This window comes from Sinohyriopsis cumingii, chromosome 5 (assembly GCF_028554795.1).
Source record: "Sinohyriopsis cumingii isolate HCF-2022 chromosome 5, ASM2855479v2, whole genome shotgun sequence".
Classification (NCBI taxonomy): Eukaryota; Metazoa; Mollusca; class Bivalvia; order Unionida; family Unionidae; genus Sinohyriopsis; species Sinohyriopsis cumingii.
The window spans coordinates 99,851,068-99,863,349 of record NC_142965.1 but is presented as its reverse complement, the minus strand read 5'-3'; the positions used below and the strand labels follow the sequence as shown (position 1 = coordinate 99,863,349).

The 12,282-nt window shown below is 35.7% G+C and overlaps 1 protein-coding gene across 2 annotated transcripts in view; it reads right to left on the bottom strand.

The window, feature by feature from the left end:
- Positions 1-12,282, bottom strand: part of LOC149799867 (methanethiol oxidase-like) — a 55,357-nt gene that overhangs the window by 26,515 nt on the left and 16,560 nt on the right. For both annotated transcript variants that reach the window (XM_089959303.1, XM_089959302.1), the window contains one exon: positions 9,235-9,420. In XM_089959303.1, coding sequence (XP_089815429.1) covers positions 9,235-9,402 — 168 coding nt within the window. In that variant the 5' untranslated portion in view covers positions 9,403-9,420. The remainder of the gene's footprint in view (positions 1-9,234; positions 9,421-12,282) is intronic.

Sequence of the window (12,282 nt, the reverse complement as noted above, 5' to 3'; positions counted from 1 at the left end):
GAAACTAAAAAACGATTAACATGCAAAGAGACAAGAGGGTTGGAACAGAAACTGAAGACTTTACAAAATATAATTACATGTAAAAATGAGATAAAAATAAAGTTTGAAGTATTTGAGGTATTTATCTTTAAAACTTTCAACAGAAGTGGCTGATCTAACCGATGTGGGCAAAGATTTCCATATCTTCTTTTTTCCAGAATATTTAAGACTAAGAACTAAGAATCAATGTACATTTCTCAAAAAAATGTTATGTTAACTTGATCATATCATCCAACAAGCAAACATTTAAAATTATATTCTACAACTGATGTCAGTGAGCATTTTTTCTTTAGATATTTAAACCTTCTAAAGCAGATTGGTAACTATCATTTCACTTCTTGCATAATCTGTATTTCTTCTTAACAATTGGTCACTAATGCTATCCTAAGTTAACTGATGTCCAGCTCAACAGAACAATGTGAATAATCTCTGAAACACTACATTCTACTCCTTTATCATGGCAGCCAGTACTCAGCAGCATTCCTCCTCCACATCTCCATTGCCAGGAAGCAACCACCAAACTGCTGGCTAAGGTTTATGCCAGTGAGAAACTTCCACTGTTCATGGACTTCATGTCACATCCCGCAGTCAGGTTGGCTTCACGACATATAATTTGATTAAGCCCATTGCTGGAGGATATGACAGCTATTTTGGCATGGATTGATGAATGGTCTTCAATAGATGTTGTTAACCACACCCTCATAGCTGAGCCATCTGTCTGCCTTCCCAGCTTCAACCTTCCACAACATATGTGGACCAAACTGAACTGTTGCTGGACAGGACAGAGTCATTGTACAGTCAACCTTGTCTGATGGGGCCAGGCCACTGTCTCTTCCAGGAGCTCAGGTGCTCTTCAGACCATGTCATACATTGTGAACAACTGTCCATGGATGCTTCCTTAGACTACAATGATCAAGTGCCTCATTCCATTTGCTGGAGATGTAATGAATGGATACGTCCTTGGGCCACAATGATCAAGTGCCTCATTCCATTTGTTGGAGATGCAATGAATGGATGCTTCATTAGACCACAATGATCAAGTGCCTGATTCCATTTGATGGAGATGCAATGAATGGATGCTTCCTTACACCACATGATCAAGTGCCTCATTCCATTTGTTGTTGAAAATGCAATGAATGGATACTTCCTTAGACAACAATGATCAAGTGCCTCATTTCATTTGTTAAGACAAGCACTGTAACGTCATTAACTGTTTACATCTTTTAGAGATATATATTTATTGCCATCAAAATAACACAAACTGTCTTGCAGTCCTTACAATGCCATGTGTTTAGCTTGCTTGCCATGGTGATAGGGCAATTCACATTTTTAATTGACTGTAAATACTAACCATTGTGACAAACATGATGTCACAAAACTTGAAAAATGACCCACAATAACAACTGGAGTTGCAATAACAGAGTCTACTTTGTGGTTACTATTAAATGATGTAATGAAACTTTCCCAAAATTAAGACTCAGTTTGCTTCAAGTTGAGTCTACATGGGCAATTCAAATCAGTTTATACACTGGGTTATGCAAGGTTCAAAATGTTTTATGGCTCTAATACCCAACTGATTAAAATACAGCACTGTGTTTAGAAGGAGCACAAAAAATTATCCTATGGTGAAAATGAGAAAACAACTGGGTAATATGTTGCCATCTGATCCAGTGACACCTATGTGCTATATTATATATATCAGAAGCATTTCATCTAATTTTGATTCTAATGAATAAGTTGATGCTTACCAAACAAATTGCCAGTTGTCGATGAAATACTTCAGAAACAGAAATATATTAATTAAATCTAACCTTACTTTGATTTAATTCAGTTCTGCTTTGGTGGACTAACTACAGAGAAATTTTACAAAGCTTATAATGGCTTTTCAAGCCATACTATAAATGCTGAAAAACATTTGGGTACATTAATGTTAAACATGCATCCTATTTGCATACTTTATAGGGTTTTGCTTAGGCCACTGGGCAGAAGAAAATAATTGAATGTCATGATCACTGAACTGTATATGTAATTTTTAAAACACACAACAATATTCATTTTGATCCTAGAGACTGGCATATTAACATTAATATTCTTTATTGTATTTTGTCTTCCAAAGCAACAATACTTGACCATACATTTCTACCTTCCAAAATTGATAATAAGCAGACAAAAGCTTTAATGCTGATAATATTGCTTTGATATTAAAGGCACACAATATGTCTATTACTTCTACACAACACTATGACATTTAGTACAATGGAACCCATTTAAAATACCTGAAAAATTCAAACAAATGACAAATAATGGATGTTCTGTGGCATATGATAACAGGAATCTTCTATGGCAACAAATTGAACAAGATGAAGAGAATAAATAAAGTAAATTAAAGAATGATTGGCTCAACAATCAGCCTATACATTAGACAATTACACAAGCGAGAAAACTATTTCTGCTACAACAGGGTTGATGTAAATGATTCTGAATGACAATATCAATTTGTTATTATTGACATACAAGCGCCTGAAAAGGACAATAGCAGATAAAACATTTTGACATTAATAATATTTTCTCCAAATATACTTCACAGCAAAAGGAAAGAAGAAACGAGTAGATGATAAAGATGATGCAAAAAAAAAAGACCTTCAAGGCGCAAAAAACAGAAAATATACAAATCAATGAAATAAAAGAATTTTTCAACAGTACTTAAAATATTCTTGAAAAAACAGAAGGTCAAACTCTTTCTTTGAACCCCAAAAGGCATCTGACATGAAAATGATAAAGACAAGGAGTGGAAGTACTTCACACAAAACAAACTGAGAAAATGGAAAGATGTCTTGCCCAGGCTAACTGAGGAATTCGACAACAATTATTACAGATTATAAAATATAACACCAGCTGAAACTTGCAAATCAGACAACAAGTCAAAATGTCTGTATTAATTTATTTCATTATTTGACAACTGATAACTTTGAGTAATGATTGCCACACTGCATCGAACAAGACAAATTGTACAAAGTCAAAATGATCCTGAACACAAAAAGAATGACTATCAAGAGTATGTTCTGGTGAAATGGAAAGGGCATTTTGATTTGTCTGACATAAACCAGCTGAAAGATAATATTGTTTCAAAACAAAATGGAAGACATTAAATTATTTACTCCAAAGTTGAAAGAACCACAACAGACTAAGACTGAAGTAAATTAAATTGAAGGAAAGTAACTGTGACATTCTGCATGGTGAATGAGTCCTACCTGAAAGGTCCCAACATGTTTGAACCGCTTTCTTGGAAGATATGATAAAGCTTAGCTTCATCAACGATGGAAAGTACTATTCTATATTACAGCTTAGACATATACAAACATATAACAATTGGACATGTGTAAAACTTAATAAATGTCAATGAAGTTTTGGTATTATTGCCATGCATCTATTTTTAACACCTCTAAACAGGAAAATATAGAACAAATCATTGGTTATCTAAAAGAGTTGGATTCTGTGTAACCAGCTATGATCTTTATGGTAGAGATGAACATCCAACTTACCTCTAAAAAATAAAGATGAAACTAAATGAACAAGTGTTACAGGTCTAGGGAAGATAATTCCTTATTTGGAACAGCAAAACACAAATATTAATGATATAAAGAATGTGTTCAACAATTTTAAAATCAGATTGGTAATAAAGGAAATATAACAGGAAGGAAAAACAATCAGGAAAGAGCTACTTGCAACTGGAACATCTGTAACAAGAGGGATCACATGCAATAACTATTGCACCAAAAGGAAGGTTCATATTATTGACTTTATGTCGAACAAATACTACAATAATAAATGCCTTTAGTAACTGATTCTCAAATGTAAAAAATCAATTAGAACCACTTTTAATCCATGTGTAATCTTTAATGGAGGTTCATAGAATGAACAGGCAATTTGAAGAGAGTCATCTGGAGAAGACTGCAGGATTTGTTATGCCAAAATATTTAATACAGATTTTAAATAGGATAAATCAAACTTTGTACCTAGTTTACAATGATGGCAGACAAATGATTGCTCTACCAAAATAGGTGAAGAACAAAGGTATCTGTATTAGTGTTCAAAATATGCACAAAGGAGTTTTCTTTTCGGACTAAATAATTATGGGAAATTCTCCACACAAAAAATCCAGATTGGCCTCCAAATATACCCTTGAAGGGCAAAAACAGTGCTTTCATAAATGGTCAATTAAAATATACAACTTTGATTAATTTGAAAATGAATTCAACATCCATGAATGTTTAAAAATCCTAGTCATCAAACCACTTACGTTTATACAAATAGAAAGAAAATGTCACATTGTATTTGTTGGAAACAAGACTGGACATGTTTATTGTGTTTGTTGGAAACAAATATAATTGTAGAATATATGATTTGTTTCTAATTGGTATCAATGAACATAAACAAAAAAGCTCATAAAAGCTACTGTTGCAAGATGTGCTCAATTAATTTTAACACAAATCAAAATTGCTTTACCATAAAAAATTATTACTGTAGTATGTTACCTCAGAAAACTCATTAAATGCAAGACATAAAGAGGGTTTTTGAGTAAATTTTAAAAACTACCACGAACAACAAAATGTTCCATAAGTTCTATATTTTGATTTCAAAACAATAAAGATACCAATATACACTTGTAATGATGACTTTAATAAAACATACAATACAAAAAAAGCAAAATATATACTGTGAGAATTTTGTCATCAAATAAAATCTTAGCACAAAGACTATAAAATAATTTAACAGTGGAACTTACTGCACTGAAAAGTTATATGGGCATCTGCAGCGTTACTGAGACAAATAAACGACGCTAAAACTATATTTATGAACAAAGACAGAAAACGTTCGAGGTCTGAACTTGAAAATAGGAACATGTGAGGAGCATGACACATTTGGAATATACTTGCCTCTTTTTGATGCAAGTAGAATAACTTCTACATTCCTTAAAGGATTAGGAGGTAATCATACATTCAGAACAGCCTCGTCTATTTTCAATGTGAGTCGAAAAACTTCAACTCTCTTAAAGAGACACAGAAATAATCATGATCAGGGACCGTCCTGGGCTTCGCCAATGTCGCAAATTGTGATTTTTTTTCCTTATTGGCAACAAAAATATCCCATCTGGCGATTTTTTTGGCGACAGACTTTTTGGTTATTTAATTTGTACATACAATCAAGGATTTGGACTGGATAAATTAAAAGGGAGAATGAAAGGAAGCCACAAACTTGACTAAGCAATGCATTGGAATCAATCTGTTACACAAACGATCCTTTGTTTGTATTGACAACCCCATCTTTATAGTGCATTGTTACATCATAATCTGTTTATGCTGACATCTAAGTAGATGTTGAAAAGCACATCATGAGCGAAGCCCTGGAAAACCACTGTGGGACAGTCAGCATTGGAAGGCGTAACATCACCAACCTCCGCTTTGCAGACGACATTGATGGGCTGGCAGGCAGTGAAGACGAGCTAGCCACCTTAGTGAAAAACCTGGATGAAACATCTTCCAGATTTGACATGGAGATAAGTGCTGAGAAGACAAAACTGATGACAAATAGTGGCAAACAAATCTCAGCCAAGATTAAAGTCAGAGGTCATGAACTGGAAACAGTGAGCCAGTTCAAATATCTTGGTTCCATAATCACTGAAGAGGGATCAAGAGCAGAAATTTTGTCAAGAGCAGCACAAACAATGGCAGCTATGTCAAAGCTAAGACCCATCTGGAGAGACAAGAATATCTGTCTGAAAACTAAAATCAGACTATTGCGAACTCTAGTCATCTCAGTCTTTTTGTATTCATGTGAGGCATGGACCCTGACAGCAGAATTACAACAAAGAATCCAGTCACCTGAAATGAGATGCTACAGAACCATCCTTGGCATCTCTTACATGGACCACATCACAAATGAAGAAGTGCATAACACCATCAAGCGTGAAGTAGGCCAATATGAGGACCTCCTCACCACCATCAAAAAGAGAAAGCTGAAATGGTATGGCCATGTCACTAGAGCCAACAGTCTATCCACAACAGTCCTTCAGGGCAGTGTCCAAGGCGGCAGAAGGAGAGGTAGACAGAGAAAAAAGTGGACTGACAACATCACAGAATGGACCAGGAAAAGTTTTGCAGAGACACAGGCATTGGCACATGATCGAGACAAGTGGAGGGAACTGGTCAGATGTTCAGCAGCACAGTGCCTCAACGACCACACTAGGTCATGAGACTGATGATGATGATGATGATGATTATGCTGACATCTGGGCTGAGTACTGTATGCTGTGATACAGTCAGTCATGCTACCAAACTATACCTACAACAGACCGACTTCTGAAGATGCAAATAGAACAGATACAATTAACTGAATGGCTAATCCTTCTCTTGTTTTTTTTTTAAACATACACCAATACAATAGTTTTGCTGAACCTTGATAGAAAACTGATAACCTTTGAAGTACCGACTACTGTGTATAAATACAAAGCAAATGGAAAAAATCTCAATCACAATTATGTCTGTCGCCAGTGCAGCATTTTACCCATTGATCTTTTCCTTTTGCCATCAATCCGTGTTACGGCTACTGAGACTTAAACTCCGCAACAAGAAATAGCAACAAAAAAACCCCCAGTTTTGCATAATTAATAATAATTATTTATTTCTCAAAATACAGGAGTGAAAGAATCCCTAAATTGGGTGTGAATTTATGCTTATATATACCGTTCAATATTGCCAGGTGTTGACTCATGTAAGTTTCATTCGTGGGAATGGAGATCCTATTTTGCTTGTCAAGAAAATGTATACAGCATTCAGTGATCATTCTTGGGATTTAGGAAGCAATTCACTACAAGCTTTGTGAAGCTAGCCATAAGGGGGGGGGGGCTGCTGATAGACTACTGTTGTCACCTGTCAGCACTGTGGACTGTGAACGTGGATTCAGTAAGATGAACCTCATAAAAACTGGTATCAAAAATAAACTCTGCATCTCATCTCTCGAAAATTTAATGAGAATCAGCATGTACAGATGTGAAAAATTAGACTTTGAAACTGCATTCAACAAGTGGGCAGCCCTAAAATCGCGAAGGATCTTCATGTAACACTTTGTAACATTTTGTTAATGCTTGTTGTAATTAAAGTATTAACTAACCCATCTTTTGTAATTTTCATTGCCTGTTACATTAATAGACTAAATTAACACTTGGAAAAATGTACACTACTTGTTCTGGCGACACTTTTTGAAAATTGGCGACAAAATATTGAGGTTGGCGATTTTTTGGGCGACAGCTTTTTAAAAGCCAGGACCATCCCTGCGTGATAATACTTCCCAAATTAATAAGTATTTGATGGACGAACATCAAACTGCTGTGCAAAGAACATAATCTTATATGATGGAGATCATGAAATAAACACTAGACGACATTTCAACAATCAATGGAATAAATGCACTTTAAGTTTTTAATGTCTTTCCTGAAACTGAATTAGAAAAATTGAAGAAATCATTCAGTTTAAACTGTCTGCAACTATTGCTTGAATTTTCTGTTGGTAATGATATATCATCTATTCATTGTAATGTAATAACATCTACAGACATGAAGGCAGTTTAATATGGCCATTATTTACATAGGAAGTTGTCTCTACCATGGGAACACAAAAGGCTGTTCTGATTGGAGTATGACAGTAACATATACACATCTACATATGCTGGGCTGATTTGGATCACATAAACCGCCTGTAACAAAATCATGACAAAAGTAGCTGACTCAAGTGCAATATTCTAAATGTCATACTACTGGCACTTTCATTGAAAAAATAAAAACTTGCACACATACTTTTCAAAAGATACCAAGAATGGCCTGTGATTTGAGACTATGCCAATTTTGTCTTGTTTAAAGAATTTCCATGATTTATGTGTGCCGGTGATACATTTTTCCCCAAGCAAAATGTGAACTATTTTACACTTTACCAAGAAACTTCAAACAGTGTTAAACATTATTTGAAGTGCTCGCATACCTTCAAACTTCACAAGTTCCGGTGTTTTTCAAAACCAATTACTTCTATTTAGGGGGAAGGGGCACAAATGTAATGCTGAAATCACTGGCCTAGTATAAAAAGGTCCCTATTTTTGGATACCTATATTAAAACAAAGCATAAGAATATTATCCACTTGACCAAAGACGTCAATGGCAGTTCAAAGCAGAAGTTTGTGCACCCCAATCCCAAATTTTTACCTGCAATTTTCATGTCCGAAGGTCATTTTTGACACCATGTGATGTTCACAGTGCAAACACAAACCCTTTGCCTAGATGATAAATCTGCAAAACGGTGTGCACTAAGCAGGCTGATGCAATTGAAAATAGTTTATACCTGCAATTTTCAAGTAAGGTCATTTTTGACACCATGTGATGCTCACAGTGCAAACGCAAGCCCTTTTCCTAGATGACAAATCTGTAAAACAGTGTATATTAAACAGGATGATGCAAATGAAAATAGTTATCATCCAAGCCGTTTTTGAGATATTCTACTTGCCCCAAACCCATGTGTTTACTGCTATGGGAGGCTAGCTCTTCTCCCTAGCCGACTATTGGTATTTCACTATCTTTATACTGCAGAGCAACTATGGAAGGTGTACATACCTGACATCAATTTCAAGAACAACACAAGTAGAAACACCTAGTTCACAAATATATGCATATCTTTACTTAGTAAATAATAACAGCTGAAAAAGTCACACCATGGCCTTAAGTTAAGAAATTTGCTAGGGGCCAATTTATGAAACTAACCCCTGCCACCTTAGGCATTAAGTGATTGAGGACTAGATGCAAGATTTATTTACCTCCGAAATTAAACAGCTTAACAACATGTAAAACTACACACGTCCAAAACTGAAGATCTGATAACAGAAGTGCCCCAATAAATATTGTCAATATTAAGTGATGCAAAAACACGTCAACACAATTTGTTTTCGAAGAATTCACCTTAGTTTAAACAAGTCATGAGGTATATTAGAATATTAGCAATTCATAAAAATAAATGAAGGAATTGAGCCAAGTGTTTTGAACTATTTTGTTAATCTTAAATTACACACGTGACCTCCAAGTTGGTCGGTGTAGGATAGTAAATCGCCAGATAGCCGAGTCGAATATTTAGCATCTGTAGCACAGATTGCACATACCTTATGTAACTTGGGTGCTCTTTCATCACTTCCGGTATCAACGATATAAATGCGGTCGCTATTTAAGCAAGGCATAATGAATCTGTTTCTGCTCTTACTCGAGTCACCATAGCAACTGGAGCATGCGTTCCATCCAGTATGATGGAGCTCGTCACATTTGTACGGCATATGAAGACGATGAATCACCTGAAAGGTAAAAACGTGTAAATGATTTTATTACATGACTTTTACCACACACACACACACACACACACACACACACAACAAAACTGTCGGACCAGAATAAAAAATTAAATATATGAATCAGAGGAGTAGTTGTTGTTGTAGGTTATAACGCCATTGTTCAGCACAGGATAGGCTGTACATAGCGGCCAGTATAAATGGTGGAGGAAGAAGCCGGGAAAACCCTGGAAAGAACCACTGACCCACGAGAAGCTACTGGCAAGCTTTCTCACGTACCCACATTTGCCTAGCCCGAGACTCGAACCAACGCAGACAGGTGAGACGGCAGTGACCATTCGGCCACTCGGTGGCCCCAGATGCCACTCGTTAAAATACTGTAAACCTAATTAATATTACGTTGATTGTACTTAAATTCTAAACGAAGGTGTTTGTGTTCCGTTTTTGAGGTGGAAAGCGCTCGGAAAACGCTAAATCTAGAGGTAATCACCGACCTTGAAATTGAAACGACACACACTTATATCCGTATCCCAGAATCAGCAATCGAATTCGGCACCGCGAAATCCTTAATCCTTGTTACATTTAGATGTAGTTGTAATATTTGAAAGGTTAGTTTTACGTGAAAAATAGATTACCTTAACAAATTTACCTCTGCAATGAGTCGGAAGACTAGACAGAAAATACTGACAAATTAATACATATTGTAAAGGATTTACTGCCAATATAGCATTGGAGTCAAGTGAAGTTTGTGGTTATAGCAGACCAGTTAAGTTAATACATGCCACAGGCACTCTAATGGCATATCTTATTATAAATTCTATGTTTATGCATGCAGGCAGTGTCCTATTTACTTTCAAAAGTTTTCGGAAGGATGGAATATTTAACACGTATTACAATACGGTACTTGAACAAAATACTAAAATATATTAAGTTCTAGTTAAACATAGTTCTTGTAATACATAATGTTCATTTTATGACAAAAACTGATCTTTCTTTTATTCAATTATTCTTCCTTTTAAATGCTGGGTGTTAAAACCCTCTTTGATATTCTTCAGCGATAACAAGATTTTTAAAGTAGCTATTGTGATAGACATATTGAATGATAATTTGGTGCCATCTTCATTTAGGACCAAAGCGGCATCATACAAGGTTTTCTAGTGGAAATCCCACACTGAGACAGCTTTCCCTTTTGAAGTAGCCATGTTGATACGACATTCCGTTCATGAGTAGTACTGATATGAATATATTCAAGATGGACACTGCTATAGCCATACTGGAGATCAGATCAACACTTTTAATTTTGGACCAAATCATAAGAAGTATTCTCATGAAAACCCCATATCCATGTTACATTTCGCTACCAGTACAGTATTTTCAAGATGGCCAATGTGGTGGCCATATTGATTACCAGATCGGCACCATTTTCATTAGGGCCAACTAGATATAAAAGTTTTCAAAGAAAACTATGTTGATATGACCATCCGTTCAAGAAGAGTAACAAGAACAGGATTTTCAAGATGGCCCCTGTGGCGGCCATATTGGATATCAGGTTGACCCCATTTAATTCAGCCGAACTACACAGCAAAAGAAATCTTCCAGTGAAAACCCCACGAAACTGTGACTTTCTATTCAGTGGTTTCTTGCTTTCTTTCTCTGTGTGTGTGTGTGTGTGTACAGTTTCATGGCCATGCTCCAAGTTCTTAATGGATTATAGATAACAAAATTGTTCCATCTCATGCAAATTTCTGGTATCTGATCAGCAGAGCTATAAAAACGGAAAACAAAAACAACACAAAATAACGCGTTGAAATCGCTGAAGTTAATGTGGATGCCTGAGTGTTTCTCTGTAGTATATCACATTAAGACGTCGTTTGTAATGACTTGATTTGTTCATACAATCTATATACAAATCTTAATTGGTCTTTAAAAAATAGCGAAGCCATACAGATAATAGCATGTGATTATAGTGTTCGTACAGCTGGACCGACAAACAACAGGGCGAGATTGCCAACCTCACCTGCTTAAGTGAGACTACAATATCCAGTGGTAAAAGCGCTGTAATTTAATTAATAAATATCCAATTTAATAAATAACAAAATGCATTTAAATCATATTTCACAGAATTAAAGTGAAAAACAACAATTCTGGAAAAAATTGGTTTGTTTATTTGTACTTCTGAATCGCGCGCAAAAAATAAATCAGCACGATATGACGCAATTTTACGAACTTCTACATCATGGCAGACCTTCTGTGACGCCATATTATGTGCAACAAATGTATTGGGTCCAAAGTGAATGTAATAACACCCGATAAGTCCTAGAAGAAGGCCATTCGGCCACTAAGTGGAACATGATCGGATCGCCTCGTGCAATGCGTTTGCAATGAAGTCACGAGCTCTGTATACATTAACAAGAAGGCCACAAGAAACGCACAACATTAAAAAAAAAAAACTGTGACCTTCACTCATGATCAAAATGTTGAGAAAGTATGTCGAGGAATGTACTATCTTAGTTTAGATTCGGAAAATGTATTACTAACATCCATCAAGGGGTTTAGAAAATGTGAGCATAAGAAAATGCTTTTAAAACAGATTAACGCAAATGTTATATGCCCTTGACCCCAAATGACAGAGGCGCGAGCATCTGTTGAAGAATGAATTGTCTTAACTTCAAAATGAGTCAATATAAGTATGAAGAAAATCCTTTAAGGGGATTAGTAAATTTAAACAAATGAAAAACAATGAACCAAATACCTTCACACAAATTTCCTAGGGTCGTGACCAGGGACAAAGGAACATGCTACACGCCACTGAATGAATTGTTCTAGTTCTCGCTGTTTCATCCAAAGTACGGAGAAAATTCATCAATG